At 40.1% G+C, this 22,628-nt stretch overlaps 1 protein-coding gene across 21 annotated transcripts in view; it reads left to right on the top strand.

Annotated features, from left to right (window-relative positions):
• The window catches only part of EIF4G3 (eukaryotic translation initiation factor 4 gamma 3), a 375,220-nt gene that overhangs the window by 95,521 nt on the left and 257,071 nt on the right, over window positions 1-22,628 (top strand). For 19 of the 21 annotated variants that reach the window (XR_004060417.1, XR_004060416.1, XM_010364336.2 and 16 more), the window contains one exon: window positions 1,328-1,403. Coding sequence is in view for 14 of the 21 variants with exons in the window: in XM_010364337.2 (XP_010362639.2) it covers window positions 1,328-1,403 (76 nt within the window). In the remaining 7 variants the exon portion in view is untranslated. Of the gene's footprint in view, window positions 1-77; window positions 97-1,327; window positions 1,404-18,906; window positions 18,993-22,628 lie in introns of those variants that run through there. The other 2 variants (XM_030942484.1, XM_030942479.1) reach the window with 2 other exon arrangements.

The raw sequence follows: 22,628 nt of genomic DNA, 5'->3' as shown, positions 1-22,628 counted from the left end.
CCATCGATCAAGAAGGTTTATTTTGAAGAGAGTTCATCCTTCATGAAGTTTCATAAACATTTGTTCTTTAAAATGTATTGGAGCTCTCTTTTCTGCGTAAGTAGGAAACATATCATTAATACATATCATGTAACCTCCTCATCTGCAAGTGTATTTGCCTAGTTGGTATTTGTTGTAACATGTACGTAGTGAGTACTTTAATAATCAGAGTCTGTTGTGCTTCAGTAATCTTTAACCATCAAATTATATTTATTTCTGAAATTTGCCTTGTGGTATTATTCTAGCAGAAAAAGAAAGTGGAGAATTTGAAATTTTTTACATTTATATTTCTACTTAGAGTCTTAATTCAGTATTGCATACCATCTATATAATCTTACTAATAGTTTTGCTTGTATTTCCTAATGATATAGATTACAGCAATTTGAAATACAGAAATATCAAGTGGATGTACTACTGTATTTCAGTCATGGATTTTAAAAAATCAGCACGTTCTGGATTATTGTATGTGCATGTTACGCTGCTCAATTATTGAATTAGAATTTTAAGTAGCACTATGAAAAGCTGTTTTGCCTGTATCCTGAGCTCAGAGAGAAAGAAACATCCAGTGATTTATGCTTGGAGATAGAGTTTGGTGAGAACTGGTAATAAGCACGATGGTAGGCAGAATTAGGAAGGAAGTATGTGGTAGTGTACAAAGTTTTACATGGGTCATTTCTTTGAATTCAAATTCTGTAGAAAATTTCTGGCAGTTCCTGTCTCATACTGATTTATTTAGGCTTTTTTTTTGGTAGAGAGGTGTGCTAATTGCAACTTGTTAAACTCCTGTGCTCAAGTGGTCCTACCACCTTAGCCTCCCGAGTAGCTGAGACTACAGGTGCTGGCAGCCACACTCAGCTAATTTAGTAGAGACGAGGTCTTGCTGTGTTGCCCAGGCTTGTCTTGAACTCTTGGGGTTTAAGTGATTATCTCAATTTGACCTCCAAAAGTGTTGGAATTATAGGCTTGAGCCACTGCACCCAGCCAGTTATTTTTAGTAGAAAATAAAGGTGACAGAATCTCATCATGGGCCTAAAGTTTGGACACTTACTGTATATTGTGTTTGTTTTGAGATTCCATGGAATGTTTATCATGGGAAAGCTTTTGAAGAGATTGATATAGTCATTTTAGGATGTTTGAAGTATTTTATTTTTTAGTTTTAGTGGAGAAGTATATAACTTACTAATTGGGTGAAAATGCTTAGGTCGTTGGTGGAAATTTGTGGTGGCAGTTGTCTCTAACTATTAAGCATCCATTTTTGAATTCTCTTATCCTTAACTTGCTCTTCTAGAATTCCTAGAGGACCTGTGCAACAGCCTCTTGAGGATCGAATCTTCACTCCCACTGTCTCAGCAGTCTACAGCACGGTGAGTGTCTGCAGCTTGTCAAATTGTGTGTGTGCTTTTGTGTGTGAATCCTTGGTATTAATTATAGGCAGTGTTTGATTGACACATGACACATTTTTGGCAAAAAGTTCAATAAAATTCTGAATAGAGTGAGATGTATGTAATAGAATAAGGTGAATAGGCTCTTTCCCCATCATCTTAATCTAAGAAATGGAGTGAAACAAATACTATGTTAACATAGAGAGACTTACCGGGCGCGGTGGCTCACGCCTGTAATCCCAGCACTTTGGGAGGCTGAGATGGGTGGATCACGAGGTCAGGAGATCGAGACCATCCTGGCTAACATGGTGAAACCCCCGTCTCTACTAAAAATACAAAAAAATTAGCCAGGCACGGTGGCGGGCGCCTGTAGTCCCAGCTACTCGGGAGGCTGAGGCAGGAGAATGGCGTGAACCCGGGAGGCGGAGCTTGCAGTGAGCCCAGATCGCGCCACTGCGCTCCAGCCTGGGCGACAGAGCGAGACTCTGTCTCAAAAAAAAACAAAACAAAACAACAACAACAAAAAGACTTGTCTTATTTTTCCTTTCTGTAAATATTAACCTCTGGCCTTATTATTATTATTATTTTTATTATTTTTGAGATGGAGTTTCACTGTGTCACCCAGGCTGGAGTGCAGTGGTATGATCTTGGCTTATTGCAACCTCCGCCTCCTGGGTTCAAGTGATTCTCCCTCCTCAGCCTCCCAAGTAACTGGGACTACAGGCACGTGCCACCACACCTGGCTAATTCTTGTATTTTTAGTACAGATGGGGTTTCACCATGGTGGCCAGGCTGTTCTCAAAGTCCTGACCTCAGGTGATCTGCCCACCTTGGCCTCCCAGCTTGCTGGGATTACAGGCAGCTTTGTATTCTTTTTGCACTCTGAGTTTTATTTTCTTTCTGGATTTTTTTTCTTAAAAATTTCACCAGTTTTATGTTTTCTAAACTTTAAATTTTTAAAATTTTACTTTTTATTCTCCTTGATTACATATTTTCAAAATGCTGAAAGTTTAAAAGAGTGAACACTTTTTTTAAAAATTTGAGATGGAGTTTTGCTCTTGTTGCCCAGGCTGGAATGTAATGGTGCGATCTCGGCTCACTGCAACCTCCGCCTTCCCAGTTCAAGCGATTCTTCTGCCTCAGCCTCCGAAGCAGCTGGGATTATAGGCATGTGCCACCATGCCTTGCTAATTTTGTACTTTTAGTAGAGACAGAGTTTCACCATGTTGGTTAGGCTGGTCTTGAACTGCTGACCTCAAGTGATCCACTGCCTCAGCCCCTCAAAGTGCTGGGATTATAGGTGTGAGCCACTGTGCCCGGCTGTGAACACCGTTTTTAACAGAAGGAAATTTAATTTTTTTTTTCATTTTTAAGAGATCAGGTCTCACTCTGTCACGCAGGCTGGAGTGCAGTGGCATGATTATGAATTACTGCAGCCTTGAACTCCTGGCCTCAAGTTATCCTCCTGCCTCAGCCTCCCAAGTAATTGGGACTACAGTCACATTGCTCTGTGCATGCTAATTAAAATAATTTTTTGGCTGGGCAAGATGGCTCACGCCTGTAATTCCAGCACTTTGGGAGGCCAAGGTGGGTGGATCACGAGGTCAGGAGATTGAGACCATCCTGGCTAACACAGTGAAACCCCGTCTCTACTAAAAATACAAAAAATTAGCTGGGCGTGGTGGTGAGCGCCTGTAGTCCCAGCTACTTGGGAGGCTGAGGCAGGAGAATGACGTGAACCCAGCAGGCGGAGCTTGCAGTGAGCCGAGGTTGCGCCACTGCACTCCAGCCTGGGCAACAGAGCGAGACTCCATCTCAAAAAAGAAAAATTATTTTTTGGCAGAGGCAGGGTCTTAGAGATGTTGCTCAGGCTGGTCAGACTCCCAAACTCAAGCAGTCCGCCTGCCTCCACCTCCCAAAGTGCTGGGATTATAGACATGAGCCATTATGCCCAGCCCATTTAATTTTTTATATTAGATGATTCAAATTCATAAATGAAGGGAAAATAATTATTTTGAGGATTCTTACTTGGTTGAGCAGGCTGGTTTCAGGTTCCTGGGCTCAAGTGATCATCCACCTTGGCCTCCCAAAGTGCTGGGATTACAGGCGTGAGCCACCATGCCTAGCCATATGAAAGAAAATTTAAAAGTTAAAGGATGAAGGTAACAATATTAGAAGTAGGCCGGGCGCGGTGGCTCAAGCCTGTAATCCCAGCACTTTGGGAGGCCAAGACGGGCGGATCACGAGGTCAGGAGATCGAGACCATCATGGCTAACATGGTGAAACCCCGGCTCTACTAAAAAATACAAAAAACTAGCCGGGCGAGGTGGCGGGCGCCTGTAGTCCCAGCTACTCGAGAGGCTGAGGCAGGAGAATGGCATAAACCCGGGAGGTAGAGCTTGCAGTGAGCTGAGATCCAGCCACAGCACTCCAGCCCGGGCAACAAAGCGAGACTCCGTCTCAAAAAAAAAAAAAAAAAAAAAACAACAACAACAACAACAACAATATTAGAAGTAAGTTTTAGGTGTTTTACAGTGAGCCTAAGATAATTTAGGGGAATTAGGGAGTGAAACCTATCTTTTAAATATTTCGACTCAACATACCATTAGATAGAATGCCTTAAAAGGACTCACAGTCTACTGAGGGTGATAATAAAATAAATAATTCTAATATAAAGTGATAGAGAAGTGATTCATATTGTTTTGGGTTATGAATCACTTTTAGAATCTGAAAATAGTTTTAATGTTCTCTTTTTCAAGAGGAACATATATTCAGTGTTTACATGTAATTTCAGAATTTCCCAGATGTCCATCAGGCCCTTTCTTTTTTTTGAGATGGAATCTCACTCTGTTGCCCAGGCTGGAGTGCAGTGGCTCGATCTCGGCTCACTACAACCTCCGCCTCCTGGTTCAAGTGATTCTCCTGCCTCAGCCTTCCGAGTAGCTGGGATTACAGGTGCGCATCACCGCACTTGGCTAATTTTTGTATTTTTAATAAAGATGGGGTTTCACCATATTGGCCAGGCTGGTCTCAAACTCCTGACCTTAAGTGATCCACCCACCTCGGCCTCCCAGTGTTCTGGGATTACAGGTGTGAGATACTGCGCTCTACCTCATCAGGGCATTTCTAAGCTCCAGATTAAGAACCTTTGATTAGTGACAGGAACATGTTAATTGCATGCGAAAGGAAGAGGTGACTGCATTTAGAAAGTGACACTTAAAGCAGAAGATGCAAGACTTCTGTAGGTAGAGAAGGGAAAGCAAAGCCTTCTAGGAGTGAAGATTCAGAGGCATGGTTAACGGAATGGCCAATAGTCAGTTCACTGTGACATAATAGGAAGTGAAATAAAGAGTGTGTAGGTTGGTTGGGGGGCGGGGGTTTAAGCTGATCTTTGTATATTTGCAAATTAACTAAGCATGGTGGCATGTACCTGTAGTCCTAGGTACTTTAGAGGCTGAGGCAAGGGATCACTTGAGGCCAGGAGTTCAAGGCTGCAGTGAGCTTTGATCAAACCTCTACGCTCCAGCCTGGGTGACAGAGTGAGACCCTCAAAAAGAAAAAAAAGAGTATCATGCAGGTAATGGATAGGATGATAGTTTTTCTTGGTTTGTCTGAAACAAGGCTCAGTAACACTTATTGTAGATCAATTAATTATTTCTGCAGCCCCATTCACTCTTAGAATTGACCCAGTTTCTATTATAAATTATCTGGTCATCCTAATCATTAGGAATCTTCAATTCATTGAAAAATAACATTTTGAATAACACATTGAAAAATAACCTTTGGGCCCAGGGCGGTGGCTTACTCCTGTAATCCTGGCGCTTTGGGAGGCCAAGGCGAGTGGATCACAAGGTCAGGAGATTGAGACCATTCTGGCCAACATAATGAAACCCCGTCTCTACTAAAAAATACAAAAAACTAGCCGGGTGAGGTGGTGGGCGCCTGTAGTCCCAGCTACTCGGGAGGCTGAGGCAGGAGAATGGCGTAAACCCGGGAGGCGGAGCTTGCAGTGAGCTGAGATCCGGCCACTGCACTCCAGCCCGGGTGACAGAGCGAGACTCCGTCTCAAAAAAAAAAAAAAAAGAAAAGAAAAGAAAAGAAGAATAACCATTGGCTGATTGTGCTGTCTCCTACCTGTAATCCCAGCAGTAGGGGAGGCCAAGGCCGGAGGGTTGCTTGAACCCAGTAGTTTGATACCAGCCTGTGCAACATAATGAGACCCCATCTCAACAAAAAATAAAAAAAACTAGCCAGGCATGGTCATGCGAGCCTGTAATTTTAGGTAGTTGGGAGACTGAGGCAGGAGAATCACTTGGGCCCAGGAGGTCGAGGCTGCAGTGCGATATCTGATTGTGCCTCTGCGTTCCAGCCTGGGCAGTAGAGCAAGACCCTGTGTCTTAAGAAAAAAAACAAAACTTAAAATATTTTTTTCTGGCACAACCTTCCTCTAGGTCTTAGTTTTTTATGAGTTTTTAAAAAAGTACTATGCAAAAGAACAGCATCATTGTCAGAATCCCTCTTAAAATACGATGTTTTCTAATTACCTAAGTGTACTTTCACTGTTTAAATATTATTTTTGAACTAAGGTAAGTGAAAGAAAATGAAAACTTACAGTAATCCTGAGTGATTTATAGAGACAAATACTATAACCATTTTTGGGGTGTAGTTTAGTTTGTCTTTCTTGTCTGTTTTGTAGGCCCTATGCTTTATCTTGTCACTTTATCTTATATCAGCTTTTCGCATGCCATTCCTTAGATAACAGTTCTTAAATAATAACTGGTTATATATTGTTTATTATAGACTTTAATCACTCAGCATTGAATACTTAAGCTTAAGCTTTTACTGTGTGTCATGCGGTGGTCTAGGTGTTCAGGATATGGTAATGGAGCAACATAGACCCTCAGCCCTCATGGATATTACATCTTTATGGGAGAAGAAGACAGCAAACAAATATATATACAGTTTCCTATTGGGTTGTAATAAGTAGCTTGATGAGAATAAAGCAGGATAAAGGGGTAGAGAATGACTGGTCATTCTACCTTAACTAATTATCTCAGGCAAAGTCTCTCTGAAAAGGTGGCAGTTAAGCTGAAAGTGAAGATTTCTAGGTAAAAAAAGCATTTGTGGTAGAAGGAACAGCAGTGCAGAAGCCCAGAGATAGTAGTAAGCTCAATGTAGTCTTAGAAATGGAAGAAAGCCAGTGTGGCTGGAATGGAGAGAGGTTGGATTTGGGACATCAGATTATGTGGACTGGTTTGGTTTGACTCTTTGTGCTTACTCAAATCTCATGTGGAATTGTAATCCCCAACATGTCAGGGGAGGGACCTGGTGGGAGGTGATTGGATCATGAGGGCGGATTTTCCCCGTGCTGTTCTTGTGATAGTGAATGAGTTCTCCTGAGATCTGATGGTTTAAAGGTGTGGTGCTTCCCCCCTTGCTTTCTCTCTCTCTCCTGCCACCATGTAAGACATGCCTTGCTTCCTCTTCATTTTCCACCATTGTTGTAAGTTTCTTGGGAACTCCCCAGCCATGTGGAACTGTGAGTCAGTTAAACCTCTTTTTTTTTTTTTCTTTTTTCTTTTTTTTTTAATAAATTACACAGTCTCAGTTAGTTCTCTGTAGCAGTGTGAGAGTGGACTAATACATGGACATTACAGACCATAGTAAAGATTTTGGATTTTAATCTGGATATACTAGAAAGGCAGTGGAGGATTCAGAGCACTAGATGTGAGTTTACTTTTAAAAGGTCAGTGTGGCTGCTGTGTGGAGAATAGACTGTGTGATGTGGACATGTGGTGGTGATTGAAGTGGGAGTAAGAAGTAAAGTCAGTAGAATATGTTGATGTCTTGGATGTGGGATGTGAGAGAAAAGAGTAAAGGTGGTGTCATAGATCTTGGTTTGGACAACTCAGTAGTCCTGTTTGTGGAGATGAATACTGAATGAGGAACAAGTATTTTGTTGAAAAAACCTGAGTTATAAAACCTCATAAATGAGGACATATAATTCTGTACATTTATTACTTTGGAGAATAGATTATCAAAATCCTGTGAGCAACAACACACCCCCTGTCATGCAGTTTACATGAAATATTTGAATCTAAGCTTTTGAATGTATTTTTTGAGTTTGATCTAATTTGATTTTTACTATTTAAAACTATTATCATATTTGTAGTCCTTTGATCAGTTTTAAAAAATCGAGACCAGGCATGGTGGCTCACACCTGTAATCCCAGCACTTTGGGAGGCTGAGGTGGGTGGATCACTTGAGCTCAGGAGTTTGAGACCAGTCTGGGCAACATGGTGAAACCCCGTCTCTATTAGAAAAAAAAAAAGTGTGTGTGTGGCTGGATGTGGTGGCTGACACCTGTAATCCTAGCACTTTGGCATGCCAGGGTGGGAGGACTGCTTGAGCCCGGGAACTTGAGACCAGGAACTTGAGACCAGCCTGGGAGACAGAATGAAACCATCATCTGCAAAAAAAGAAAAAAAAAAGTGTTTGTGTATATATTATATTTTATGCCTATTCTGGAAGAAAGGATTTTAGGCAGCTAAAAGTTACCTTAAAGTATGATAGTCTCTACTTTTTATTTATTTATTTATTTGACAGAGTCTCACTGTCGCCCAGGTCAGAGTGTACTGGCATAATTACAGCTCATCGAAGCCTTGAACTCCTGAGTTCAAATGAACCTCCTATCTCAGCTTCCTAAATAGCTGAGTAACTAGGATTGGAGGCACAAGCCACCGTACCCAGCTAATGTTTTATACTTTTTAACAGAGGCAGAGCCTTGCTGTGTTGCCCAGGCTGGTCTCAAACTCCTGGCTTCAATTGATCCTCTCTTCTCAGCCACTCAAGTGCTGGGATTATGGTGTGAGCTGCTTCATCCTGCTGGTTTCCCCTTTTTTGTTGTTTTTTGTTTGTTTTGAGGTGGAACCTTGCTCTGTCACCCAGGCTAGAGTGCAGTGATGCATTCTTGGTTCACTGAAACCTCCATCTCCGGGGTTCAAGTGATTCTCCTGCCTCATCATCCTGAGTAGCTGGTACTGCAGGCATGTGCCACCACACCTGACAGATTTTTGTATTTTTTAGTAAAGGAGTTTCGCCGTGTTGGCTGGTCTGGTCTTGAACTCCTGACGTCAAGTGATCCACCCGCCTTGGCCTCCCAATGTGCTGGGATTATGTCATGAAGTAAAAGTTAACCCTCAGTTCACCTCCTGCTGCCTTAGCATATGGTGTCCATATGTCACTTTCATTGAATTGGTTAAATTCCTTGAAAGACTTGAAAGACTCCTGACCGGTCTCAAAATTACACAAAGATTGTGCTTTTTTGTATCTGGTATGCAGGTTTTATACACTGATGTCTGCCATTTTATATAATAGGGATTTGCTGATAATCAAAGAAGCATTAAAAGTTGGACTTGGCCGGGCATGGTGGCTCACACCTGTCATCCCAGTACTTTGGGAGGCCAAGGTGGTGGGAGGATTGCTTGAGGTCAGGAGTTTGAGACCAGCCTGGGCAACATGGTGAGACCCTGTCTCTAGTTTTAAAAAATTAAGAAAAAAAATTTGGGACTGTGCGTGGTTGGCTCACTCCTGTAATCCCAGCACTTTGAGAGGCTGAGGTGGGTAGATCACTTGAGGTCAGGAGTTTGAGACCAGCTTGGCCAACATGGTGAAACCCTGCCTCGACTAAAAATACAAAAAATTAGCTGGGCATGGTGGTGTGAGCCGGTAGTCCCAGCTAGCTACTTGGGAGGCTGAGGTGTGAGAATTGCTTGAACCCGGGAGTCAGAGGTTGTGGTGAACTGAGATTGCACCACTGCACTCCAGCTTGGGTGATAGAGCAAGACTCTGTTTTTAAAAAAAAAAAAAATTGGACTCATCTTCTGGAATGTGTTCATGTTACATTTAGTCTAGTTATTTTGTATTTGTTTATTTTAACCTGCTTTATGCAAGTTTGCCCTGGGTACATTTATCAGGGATGAGAGGGAAGCTTATGTCATTATTCCTTATTAACCATAATTGAGTGATTGATCATATGAACAAAAAAGAATCAAGCACACACACACACATATATATATATATATATATTTTTTTTTTTTTTGAGACGGAGTCTTGCTCTGTCGCCCAGGCTGGAGTACAGTGGCGCCATCTCGGCTTACTGCAACCTCTGCCTCCCAGGTTCAAGTGATTCTCCTGCCTCAGCCTCCCGAGTAGCTGGGACTACAGGTGCGCACCACCCATGCCCAGCTAATGTTTTGTATTTTTAGTAGAGACAGGGTTTCACTGATCAAGACCATGTTAGCCAGGATGGTCTTGATCTCCTGACTTCGTGATCCACCCACCTCAGCCTCCCAAAGTGCTGGGATAACAGGCGTGAGCCACCACGCCTGGCCCAAGCACATATTTTTAAAAGGTCTAGTAAGAGCTATGTATGTTAAATGGGGGAGGGAAAATGTCAAAACTACAGAAACATAGATTAATTTGAAATATTAATTGGTAACTTTCTTTCTTTCTTTCTTTTTTTTTTTTTTTTTTTTTTTTTTTGAGACGGAGTCTCGCTCTGTCGCCCAGGCTGGAGTGCAGTGGCCGGATCTCAGCTCACTGCAAGCTCCGCCTCCCAGGTTCACACCATTCTCCTGCCTCAGCCTCCCGAGTAGCCGGGACTACAGGCGCCTGCCACCACACCCGGCTAGTTTTTTGTATTTTTTTAGTAGAGAGGGGGTTTCACCGTGTTAGCCAGGATGGTCTCGATCTCCTGACCTTGTGATCCGCCCGTCTCGGCCTCCCAAAGTGCTGGGATTACAGGCTTGAGCCACTGCGCCTGGCCCAGAAATTTTTTAATTGGATATAATCCCATTTCTCTATTTTTGCTTTTGTTTTCTCTTCTAGATTTTACCAAAAGAAATAACTTTTTTCAGACCAATGTTCTGAAGCATTTCCCTGGTGTTTTCTTGTATTCGTTTCATGGTTTCAGATCTTAACATTTAAAAATTTAATCTATTTTGGTTTGATTTTGGTATATGGTTAGAGATAGGAGTCTAGTTTCATTTCTCTGCGTGTAGATATCCAGTTTTCCCAGCACTGTTGGTTGAGGAGACTGTCCTTTCTCCTGTGTATATTCTTGGCACCTTTAAAAAAATGAATTGGCTGTAAATAAATGGATTTATTTCTTTCTTCTCTGTTGTCTTCCATTGGTCTATGTTTTTAGTCCAGTACCATGCTGTTTTGGTTACTGTAGCTGTGCCGTATAGTTTGAAGTTAGGTAGTATGATGTCTCTAGTTTTTTTTATTTTTTATTTTTATTTTTTGAGATGGATTTTATTTTTTGCTCTCCCAGGCTGGAGAGCGGTGGCCAGATCTTGGCTTTTTTGCCTTTCTGCTCTTTTGCTTTTGCTTTTGCTTTTCTTTCTGCTTTTTTGATGTAAGTGTTTGTTTTTAGTTGAGTACCATACTGTTTTGGTTACTGTAGCTGTGCAGTATATTTTGAAGTTAATTAGTATGATGTCTCTAGTTTATTTTTTTATTTTTTATTTTTATTTTTTGAGATGGAGTCTTTCTCTCTCTCCCAGACTGGAGTGCAGCGGCCAGATTTTGGCTTTTTTGCTTTTCTGCTGCTTTGCTTTTGCTTTTCTTTCTGCTTTTTTGATGTAGTTGTTTATTGCAATAAACTTTCCTCTTACTGCTGCTTTTGCTGTGTCCCATAGATTTTAGTATTTTGTTTTTCTACTGTCATTTATTTCAGGACATTTTAAAATTTTCTTCTTAATTTCTTCATTGATCCATTGTTCCTTCAGGAGGATGTTGCCTAATTTCCATGTATTTGTACAGATTTATTTCCAAAGATCTTTTTGTTACTGATTTCTAGTTTCATTGTATGTTGGTTAGAAAAGATACTTGGTATGATTTTATTTCTTTTAAATTTGCTGAGACTTGTTTTGTGTCCTAAGTGGTCTATTTTGGAGAACCTGTGTGCTGATGAAGAGAATATGCATTCTGCAGCTGTTGGATGAAATGTTCTATAATGTCTGTTAGGTGTATTTCGTTTAAAATGCAGTTTAAATCCAACATTTGGTTATTGATTTTCTTTCTACATCATCTGTCCAATGCTGAGAGTGGGATATTTAAGTTGAATAATAGTTCAAGTCCCCAACTATTATTTTATTGTGGTCTGTCTCACCCTTTAGATCAAATAGTACTCGCTATATATGTCTGGGTGCTCTTTTGTTGCGTGTATATGTATTTATAATTGTTATATTTTCTTGCTGAATTGATCCATTCAGCAGGTACATCATATGGCGTACCTTTTCTGTCTTTTTTACAGTTTTTGACTTAAAACCTGTTTTATCTGATAAAAGTATAGCTACTCCCACTTACTTTTGGTTTGTGTTTGTGATGAATAACTTTTTTTGTGTCCTCACTTTTAGTCTATGTGTGTCTTTTTTGTGTGTGTGTGACTTGGAGTCTCACTCTGTTGCCCAGGCTGAAGTGCAATGGCACAATCTCGGCTCACTGCAACCTCCGCCTCCTGGGTTCCAGTGATTCTCCTGCCTCAACCTCCCAAGTAGCTGGGATTACCGGTACCCACCACCATACCTGGCTAATTTTTGGATTTTTAGTAGAGATGGGGTTTCACCATGTTGGCCAGCCTGGTCTCAAAACTCCTGGCCTCAGGTGATCTGCCCACCTTGGCCTTCAAAAGTGCTGGGATTACAGACATGAGCCACCATGCCCGCCCTGTGTGTGTCTTTATGGGGAATTTCGTATAGGCAACATATAGTCATGTAATGTTTTTTAATCCAGCCAGTCTGTATTTTTTAACTAGGAAATTTGATTCATTTACATTCATGGTTATTATTGACAGATAAGTACTAATTCCTATCATTTTGTTAATTGTTTTCTTGTTGTTTTGTATATCCTTTGTTCCTTTTTTCCCTCTCCTTATTACTGTGGTTTGTTGGTTTTCTGTAGTGATAAGATTTTATTCTTTTTTCTTGTTTGTGTATCTGATCTATCAGTGAGTTTTATACGTTTCCATGTCTTCATGATTGTGATTATCATCTTTTCACTTATGGTAACCACCCCTGGTGAATACTTTACTTTTTGTAGAGGCAGGGTCTTGTAGTGTTTCCCAGACTGGTCTCAAACTCCTGGGCTCAAGCGCTCCTCTCACCTTGGCCTCTCCAAGTCCTGGGATTAAAGGCATGATTAGTTTTCTTTTTTAATACAACATTGTATAGGAAAATATTTTTCCAAGTTACTACACAGCAGTTATAATCTTCCTAATTCTGTAGGAACATAATAATTAGGAATTTTTAAAGAACTTTCTTCTTAGCTGTTTAATCTTTTTTTCCTGTTTAATGCATTTGAATTATTTGGTATGGAAAAGTAATGAAATTTTCTTGATTGTTAAGACAAAAAGGATTTGGTTGTAAGCAGATTTATATATATAAATTATTATTATTAGTTTTCTCCAGTAGCATTTATGAGTGATAACTGACCATAGTTAGAAATCTAGATTTTTGTATTTGATAAATTTAAATAAAAGCTGAAAACCATGTTTAGATATTTTCATAATGTTAGGCATTGTTATAATGTTTAGCTTAGAATTTGCCAATCATTTGGAAATACCTAGGTCAGTTGTTCTCAATTGGAGGTGAGTTTACCCCCAGCTGTATTTAGTTATGTGTGGAAATGTTTTTGACTGCCACAGCCGGTGAGGGTTGAGGAGATGGACAGAGGATGCTGCTGTCATTTAGTGGGTAGAGGCCAGGTAAGTATCTAAACATCGAAGTGCACATAACAATCTCATGATAAAGAAGTATTCTGGCCCTAGTGTCAGTAGTGTCACTGTTGAGAAACTTGAACCTAGATTTTCTCAAATGTTAGGCAAAATTATTAAGATTAGTTAATATTATTAATATTTATTCATCTAGCCAGTATTTGTTCAATACTATCTATGGTACTATACTAGATGGTGGTAAAAAAAAACATGAAAGTAAAAAATAATGAAGATTGTAGTAAGTGTTTAGAAATAGAGAAACAGTATTTAAAACTGATAATTCCTGTTAAGATATGAGAGAAGGTGGAAGGATCATTTGAACCTCAGAGGTCGAGGCTGCAGTGAGCCATTATCACACCACTGCACTCCAGCCTGGACAACAAAGTGAAAACCTGTCTCCATTAAAAATTAAAAATATCTCTTCCAGGAATGTTGTCTACAGGCACTCAGAATGATCCAGCATGTGACAATACCATCGTAGGCTTCCCTGCAATATAGCCTCTAACAAAACTAGGCTGTCATGAGCCCTTGGTAATAGAATTGTTGACCTTTATACCAAGAAGGTTGGGAAAGAACTGAAATCTGCATGTGACGTTTGTCCAGGGAGACTTCGAGGGGTCCGTGCTGTGAGGCTTATAATTCTTATGAGAAGATGGCATTTTAGGTGACATCTGAACCATGAAATGTGTTCACCTCTTCATGGATGAGGAGGAAGAGCATGAACCTTCCAAATAGATACCGCAGAGCTCCAAGCCTCCTGATGATTGGAGGCTCAGAACCATGCTGTTTAATAGAACATTTCCTTTTGAGCACTTGAAATGTGGGTAATGCAATTGAGGACCTGAATTTTAAATTTTATTTAATTTTCATTAATTTAAATGTGAATAGCTGCATGTGGTTCCTACTAAATTTGAAAATGCCCTTCTAGAGGCCGACAGAATCTAGGTCATGTAATTTTATAAGGTTTTGATTAGGTATTTGGGTTTTATCTGATGTATAGAAGGAGCTATTGAAGAGTTTCTACTAAGGGAATGACATAATATTTAAATCATGAAAATACTCATTTATTAGCAGATGAATTGGAGTTTATAGGTTACATGGGGAGCAGAATGTTAAGAGCAGCTAAGTGGCTCTGAAATCTGACCAAATGAATTCAGATCCTGGTGCTTCCACATAGCAGCTGTGTGTCTCATTGGGCAAGTTTCTCGCACCTCAGTTTCCTTCCTCGTTAGTAAAATGGAGATAATAGTAGTGCTGATCTACGAAGGTCCTTATGAAGATTAAATGGGACAAATCCCTTTAAACCTCCTAGAGCTTGATACACAGTCATCACTCAGATATGTACTAGCAGCTGCTGCTACCATCAGTACTCTATTCTTACAACTAGGATGAAGAAACTAACTATTCATACCATTTATTTGATACGAAATCTGAACAAGCTTAATGTGGTGTTAGATAAAACGCTTATGATTTTCATTTCAATAGTGTTGCTTTTTTATTTTTAAAAATATTAAAAGCCGGGCATGGTGGCTCACGCCTGCAATTCTAGCACTTTGGGAGGCTGAGGCAGGCGGATCATGAGGTCGGGAGATCGAGACCATCCTGGCTAACACGGTGAAATCCCGTCTCTACTAAAATACAAAAAATTAGCTGGGCGAGGTGGCAGGCACCTGTAGTCCCAGCTACAATGGAGGCTGAGGCAGGAGAATGGTGTGAACCCGGGAGGCGGAGCTTGCAGTGAGCCGAGATAGCACCACTGCACTCCAGCCTGGGCGACAGTGAGACTCCATCTGAAAAAAAAAAAATTAATTGTTTTTTTTGTATAGACGTGGGGTCTATCTTGCCTATGCTGGCCTCAAACTCCTGGGCTCAAGCAATCCTTCTACCTCGGCCTCCCAAAGTGTTGGGATTACTGGCATGAGCCACTGCAACCAGCCAGTGGTGTTGCTTTTCAAACTTTAGTATTTATCATCAATACTTATTATATGTTTGTCATATTGGAATGTCCAACTTTATTACCTTAGAAAAGTAAACTCCTTTAATAAACTACTAGATATACATGATACAAAACTTAGGAAGTTAAGGGATAAAAGACTTGTAGTATAATTATCCATGTGTTAAATATATTTTCTCTTTTGATTTAACTGTTGCCATATTATTAGACCCATTGTTTTATTTTTAATAATTCCATACCAAATTGTTTGTAGAAATAATATAATTTTAATAGTGTTGCCCAGGTGTAATTGTAGATTATTGTCACTTTATGTTTAAAAGCTATTTCTTTCTCTCTGTCTTTGACTTATTTGGGAAAATAGCATTTGGGAAATAGCTGTACGTGCTTTTCTTTTTCTTTTCCTCTTTTTTTTTTTTTTTTTTTTGAGGCGGAGCCTCACTGTGTCACCTAGGCTGGAGTGCAGTGGCGGGATCTTGACTCCCTGTAACCTCTTCCTCCTGGGTTCAAGCGATTCTCCTGCCTCAGCCTCCTGAGTAGCTAGGATTACAGGCGTGCACCACCATGCCCGGCTAATTTTTGTATTTTCGGTAGAGTCAGGGTGTCAACATGTTGGTCAGGCTGGTCTTGAACTCCTGACCTCATGATCCTCCTGCCTTGGCCTCCCAAAGTGTTGGGATTACAGGCTTGAGCCACCATGCCCGGCCTTGTAAGTGCTTTTCAAATGCCAGTTTTTACAGATGGTAGTAGTGGATACAGTTTTTATCTGTGATGCCTTCTGTGGAGTGCCAGGACTGCATTAGAGGATTACATGGAGTAGATGTGTTTCTCTTTGTTTTTTTGGAGACAGTTTCTCACCCTGTTGTCCAGGCTGGAGCATGGTGGCACGATTATAGTTCACTGTAATTAACTTTGAACTCCTGGGCTCAAGCAATCTTCTTGCCTCAGCCTCCCAAGTAGCTGGGACTATAGGTGCATGTGGTCGTGCCCGGCTAATTTTGTTTTGTTTCATTTTCTGTAGTGACAGGATCTCACTGTGTTGCCCAGGCTGGTCTAGAACTCCTGGTCTCAGACAATCCTCCTGCCTTAGCCTTCCAAGGTTCTGAAATTACAGGCATGAGCCATGCCACCTGGCTATCATGTTTCTTATATTAGAGCAATCATTTATTTTGGCTAATAAATCAAGCTAATGTGAATTTTTAATTCATTCTTTATATCTGATATGAATCGCATTAACCAATAGTGAAAATCAGTCATTTGCACTGAAGAACCTATTGTATGCAAGGTGTGGGGGGTGGTAGTGATTGTACCTACTCTCAAGAAATGAAATGAAATAGAATAAAATGAAGTTACTAGACAGCAATAACTATCAATTAGTCCACTTTCAAGTTCTTTGGAAGTTTCTGTTTACACTTATAAAAATATTCAGTCTATTATCACTAGTTACTTAAGAATTATTATTGTGCTGTCAAGAATGTTTATGTAATGTCAGTTTACCTTTGATACTCTAAAACTGCCCTCTCTCAAGTTTTTGAGTGGTTCCAATTTATATTAATTGCCATTTCTGAAACTTAGCAAAAAGAAGGTAGTTTGTTTTTTATTTTATGTTTGCAAATACATGTTTGGCTCTTAAAATGTTAGTAGGTTATATAGTTCTTTTCATTAAGGAGTTTTAAAAAAATTAATAGTTAAAAAGAAAGTAGTTACTACTTAATTTAGAACAAGAATGAAGCAGGTATGTTTATTGACTTGGAAAGATCTCTAATGTTTTGATAAGTGGAGAGGAAAACATGTCATTGGATATTTATTGCTGCAATTATTTTTATACATTTGTAAATGTATAGAAAGGTTTGTAATAATGTGCTTCAGAGTATTAATCATTTTGCCATAGGGAATGGAGTGGGATTTGAAGGGTGAAGTGGGCAGTACTTTTTCTTTTTTTGAACAAAAATCATGTTTATACATTATTTTAGCAATTAGAGAAAGTGAGCATCAAGCTCTTTTTTTCCCTCACAATCTTAGTTGCCACTGCCTGATACGCAAATTGGTAATAATTCTATCCTGATTCAATTACTAGATGCAAATGGTTTTCCACAGTGGCCTTAAAAATTTCCCAGATTATTGAAAAATCAGGTTGTATTAGCAGTAATAAGTTGTTAAGCAGTTTTCCTTCGTGGTCTTAAATTTATTTTTCCAAAATTTTAATATAGGACAGTTAGCTGAGTTCAAGTCTTGCATTACTTTGAAAGATCATCTTTGACTGAATTCTATTATGATTTATAAGATACCCACGATTGAGTATATTTCGTTTCCCTATTCTTCCTGTGCTCTTTTACTTTAAAAAAAAAAAAAAAAAAAACTCATTCTTACCCATGATTAACTCATCCTCTTTTCTTTCGACAAACCTCACAGTCAGCGTCATCAAATATTTGTGAAATCCAGATGCTGCTGCTGCACCCCTACTACTCCCCGGTAAAAATTCCTACGAATTAGACTCAGTCTTTTTTCTGTTTTGCCTTTCTTTCTAAATAGAGAACAGCTTTTCCTGTTGTGACAGTCTAAAAAGTGTTTGAAGTTACTTTTCTGTGTTGTCCTAAGTACAAAATAACTGAAAGATCCTCTGGCCTCTTGGAGCTTGCTTTTCCAGGGGCCTAAACATTGGAGATGTTGCAGAACTTTTAAGAATATTGAGATAAACTTAATTTAGAAAACATATATTGAATGAGAGCCATATGCAAGGTTTTGTGCCTGGTAATGTGAGAAAGCAGTGGTGGACACTATGATCCTTGTCTTTAAGAGTGCTCATTTTACTGTGCAAGATAATGATACATTGTTTTAAGTACATGTGGGAATATGAGGAAGAGACATTAATGATTATGTAAATGAGAACAAAAATATGTAAATAAGTAGTAACACTTACTGGTGTAGTTTTCCTGGATTCTCATTAAGCAGAAGTACTTGGAGGAGTGAAGCAGAGTTTTAACAGAGAAAGATGGTATCTAGATGAACTCTAAGAAGCCATGAAATGTAGATGGGCAGCAAATTTGGACTGCATCTTACAAGATACTGGAATGAGTGTACACACATCAGTTAAAGCCTTTGAGGTGGAGGATTAAGGTTACAGTTATACAGTGTAATGAGCCATGAAATAGGTATAAAAATTGACCAAACCCAGGCAGAGGAGTTAACTGGTAAAAAACTCGATAGAATAGTTTATACACGTTTAGCATCCCTAATCAAAACATTCAAAATCTGGTAAGTGCTAAAACCTGAGACTTTTTGTGTACCAGCATTATTAAAGGAAATGCTCAATGGGAGCAGTTCAGATTTTGGATTTTCAGATTGGGGATGCTGAACTGGTAAGTATAATGCAGGTGTTCCAAAATCTGAAATCTGAAACATTTCTGGTTCCAAATTTTTCAGATAGGGATACTCACCTGTAGAACATTTTCTTTATTACTATAAGTAACACTTACTTGTAGCAATTACGTTTCTAAGCATTTTAAGTATTTTTTTGGGGGGGGACAGAGTCTCGCTCTGTTGCCCAGGCTGGAGTGCAGTGGCGTGATCTCTGCTCACTGCAAGCTCCGCCACCTCCCGGGTTCATGCCATTCTCCTGCCTCAGCCTCCCTAGAAGCTGGGACTACAGGCGCCCACCACCATGCCTGGCTAATTTTTTTTTGTTTTTAGTAGAGACGGGGTTTCACCATGTTCGCCAGGATGGTCTTGATCTCCTGACCTCGTGATCCGCCCGCCTTGGCCTCCCAAAGTGCTGGGATTACAGGCGTGGGCCACCACGCCTGGCCGCATTTTAAGTATTAACTCAACCCTTATGTATGAGGTAGGTATAATTACATTCCCTATTGTTAGTTGGCAAATAGACACAGAGGTGACGCATCCTGCCCAAAGTTATTCAGGTAGTGTGTGGTAGAGGTTGGATTTGAACTTTGGTGGATCTTTAACATTTATTGAGTGATTACAATGTCCCAGACACTGTGCTAAATGTTTTACATTCATGATGTTGTTTAATACTTATGACAGCCTTTATTTACAAAAAAGGAAAATGGGACTTGGAAACATGTAATTTGAATACAGGTCTGTTTGAGCCTACAAGTTCATGTGAAGTATTCTGTTTTACTGTGTGGGAACCCCTCCCCCACTTTTTTTTTTTTTAAAGACAAGAGTCTCACTCTGTCGCCCAGGCTAGAGTGCAGTGGTACGATCTTGGCTCACTGCAACCTCCGCCTCATAGGTTCAAGCAATACTTATGCCTCAGCCTCCTGAGTAGCTAGGATTACAGGTGCCTCATGCCCGGCTACTTTTTTGTATTTTTAGTAGGGACAAGGTTTCACCGTCTTGACCAGGCTGGTCTTGAACTCCTGACCTCAGGTGATACACCCACCTCGGCCTCCAAAAGTGCTGGGATTATAGGCATGAGCCACTGTGCCTGGCCCCTTCTTTTTGTTAAGATCACAAATAAGGTCAAAAGCAATACTCAATTTTGGGGGGATTAGGACCCTCTTGAAAATCTGATGAAAGGTATGGATTTACTTTACAGAACAATAAACATACAAACATAGCGGTTTTCTTTTTTTATTTTATTAAAAATAAAATAAAATAAAATTTATTTTATTATTTATTTAGTTTTTTGAGAGACGGAGTCTCCCTCTTTCGCCCAGGCTGGGGTGCAGTGATGTGAGCCACCATGTCTGGCCCCTTTTTTTATTTTTTAACTGCAGTTTTAAGAGAGTTCAATAACTCTCAGTGATAAGATTCCTTATTCTAGTTTAGACAGATTTTCTCCTTGCAGGGGTGCTGTGTTGCACTTTAACCCTGATTCCTAGGATTTGGAAATAGCTCAACTTCGACTTTATAGTATATTAAATGGATCTTTATAAAAAGACATTTATAAATCTTTATAAAAAGATCCATTTAATAAAATCTTATTAAGATTTTATTTACCCTTCTATTTTGAATTATTTTCTTAAAAAGCATTTTTACGGCCGGGTGCGGTGGCTCAAGTCTGTAATACCAGCACTTTGGGAGGCCGAGACGGGTGGATCACGAGGTCAGGAGATCGAGACCATCCTGGCTAACATGGTGAAACCCCGTCTCTACTAAAAAATACAAAAAACTAGCTGGGCGAGGTGGCAGGCGCCTGTAGTCCCAGCTACTTGGAAGGCTGAGGCAGGAGAATGGCGTGAACCTGGGAGGCGGAGCTTGCAGTGAGCTGAGATCCGGCCACTGTACTCCAGCCTGGGCGACAGAGTGGAAAAAAAAAAAAAAAAAAAGCATTTTTACATGTGGTACTTAATTGTGTTCTGGTTATTAAAAATTTTATGTCGTTTTCTACCCATCATGGTATCTGCTTGCTGATTAATGACATTTATCAAAGTTAGGATTCCTTGTTGTTAATATTTAATATGAATTTGCTCATTAAATGTTAAATCAGATACCTTGTTAAAATATTATTTAATAAAAGCTGGATGTGGTGTCTCATGCCTGTAATCCTAGCACTTTGGGAGGCTGTGGCGGGCACATCACCTGAGGTTGGGAGTTCGAGACCAGCCTGGTCTCTACTAAAAATACAAAAATTAGCCAGGCGTGGTGGTGGGCACCTGTAATCCCAGGTGTTCGGGAGGCTAAGGCGGGGGAATCCCTTAAACCCCGGAAGCAGAGGTTGCAGTGAGCCAAGATCATGCCGTTGCAATCCAGTCTAGGTGACAAGAATGAAACTCCGTCTCGGAAAAAAAAAAAAAAAAAAAGAAAAATTATTTAATATATATTTATTTGATTACTTTTCTTCAAAAGAACGATTAACCTCAAAGATACAAAGGTGTGTTCTGTTGTTAAATGCCAGTTATAAATGTCTTTTGAATTTCTGGGATAAGAAAACAGTAGAAATAATAATAAAGTTCTTTAATGTTTGAAAACTATGAAAATGTGTTTCTTTGAACTGTGGGATATTCCCTTCACAGCAATTTTCCAAAGTATGTGTACTGTTTTTAAAAATAAAACAACTGATATGGAGCACATTTAACTAAAATGAGTCATAGGAAATTAGATTTTAATAACTAGTTGTGTGGTAAATGGAGTTCAATTATTTTAAGGAAAAAGAAACAAAGACCATTAGTATCTCCAGGCATGGATTTATTATTGCCATGAAGTTGTTGGCATGAATAGAAAGATCAGTTTTTACTGTAAACTTTGATAGGCACTGGCGCATTTAACTTCAACTTTATACAATTCCGTTTTTATCTTTTAAAAACACATCTGGCTGTCGGAAATTCTGTAGGCAAGAAATTGTGAAGGGTTAGAAACTGTTCTTTGTGCATTTAAACTGTCATTCTGTGGTTGCTTAAGTACCATATAGAATGCAGAATGCTAGATTAGAAAGGTATTTAGTTTCTTTAGCTGTTACAAATCCCAAATAACTTTTGACTATGTTAATTTCTTATGGCTATAACATTTCTTCCTTCAGGAGGGAAGGAAGGAAAGGAAGGAGGCAGGCGGAAGGAAGAAGGAAGGAAGGAAGGAGGAAGACGTTCGGGAGGGAGGGTCGGGTGATGGAGGGCGGGGGGGAGGGAGGGGGGGCGGGATGATGAGGGAGTGAGTGTTAGGGAGGGTTCGGGATGATGAGGGCGGGGATTTACGGTTTCAGTGGGAGTTCGGGGGTGGTCTGAGGGATTCGGGGTATGTTACATCTCTTCTATCTATTTTCCCCTCACCACTCAACCCCCCCCCCTCCCTCACCCCCCTCCCCTTTCTTTCTTTTTGGAGACAGAGTCTTGCTCTGCCGCCCAGGTTGGAGTGCAGTGCTGCGATCTTGGTTCACTGCAACCTCTGCCTCCCGGGTTCATGACATACTCCTGCCTCAGCCTCCCGAGTAGCTGGGACTATAGACACTCACCACCACGCCCGGCTAGTTTTTTGTATTCTTTAGTAGAGACGGGGTTTCGCTGTGTTAGCCAGGATGGTCTCGATCTCCTAACCTTGTAATCTGCCTGTCTCGGCTTCCCAAAGTGCTGGGATTACAGGCATGAGCCACCGTGCCTGGCTGGGTATAACATTTCTATGTTAATTTTTTACATATCTAATGTAAAATCAGTGGTATATTGTTATTCTTTGTTCACTAATCATCTGTTTAGTAACTTTATTTTTTTTAATGTTTTTATATTTTTTACCTTTTTTTCTTTTTTTCCCTCCAGGAGTGGACTGAGTCTGATGAGGCTGCATGGCCCCTCATCCTTCCCCCTCCCCCAATAACTTTTTTAAAAATTCAGAAAAATCAATTAGGACGAGGTGTCAAGTATGTAGTTATTTGTTATTATTAATTTTCTTTTGAGACAGAGTCTCGCTCTGTTGCCCAGTGGTATGATCATGGCTCACTGCAGCCTTGACCTCCTGGGCTCAGTTGGCACTCTCCCACTTCAGCCTCTTGAGTAGCCACAGCCTCTGGCTTTTTTTTGTACTTTTA

Source organism: Rhinopithecus roxellana, chromosome 12 (genome assembly GCF_007565055.1).
Source record: "Rhinopithecus roxellana isolate Shanxi Qingling chromosome 12, ASM756505v1, whole genome shotgun sequence".
NCBI lineage: Eukaryota > Metazoa > Chordata > Mammalia > Primates > Cercopithecidae > Rhinopithecus > Rhinopithecus roxellana.
The sequence above is the reverse complement of the archived record's forward strand: the minus strand, read 5'-3'. Positions and strand labels throughout refer to the sequence as shown.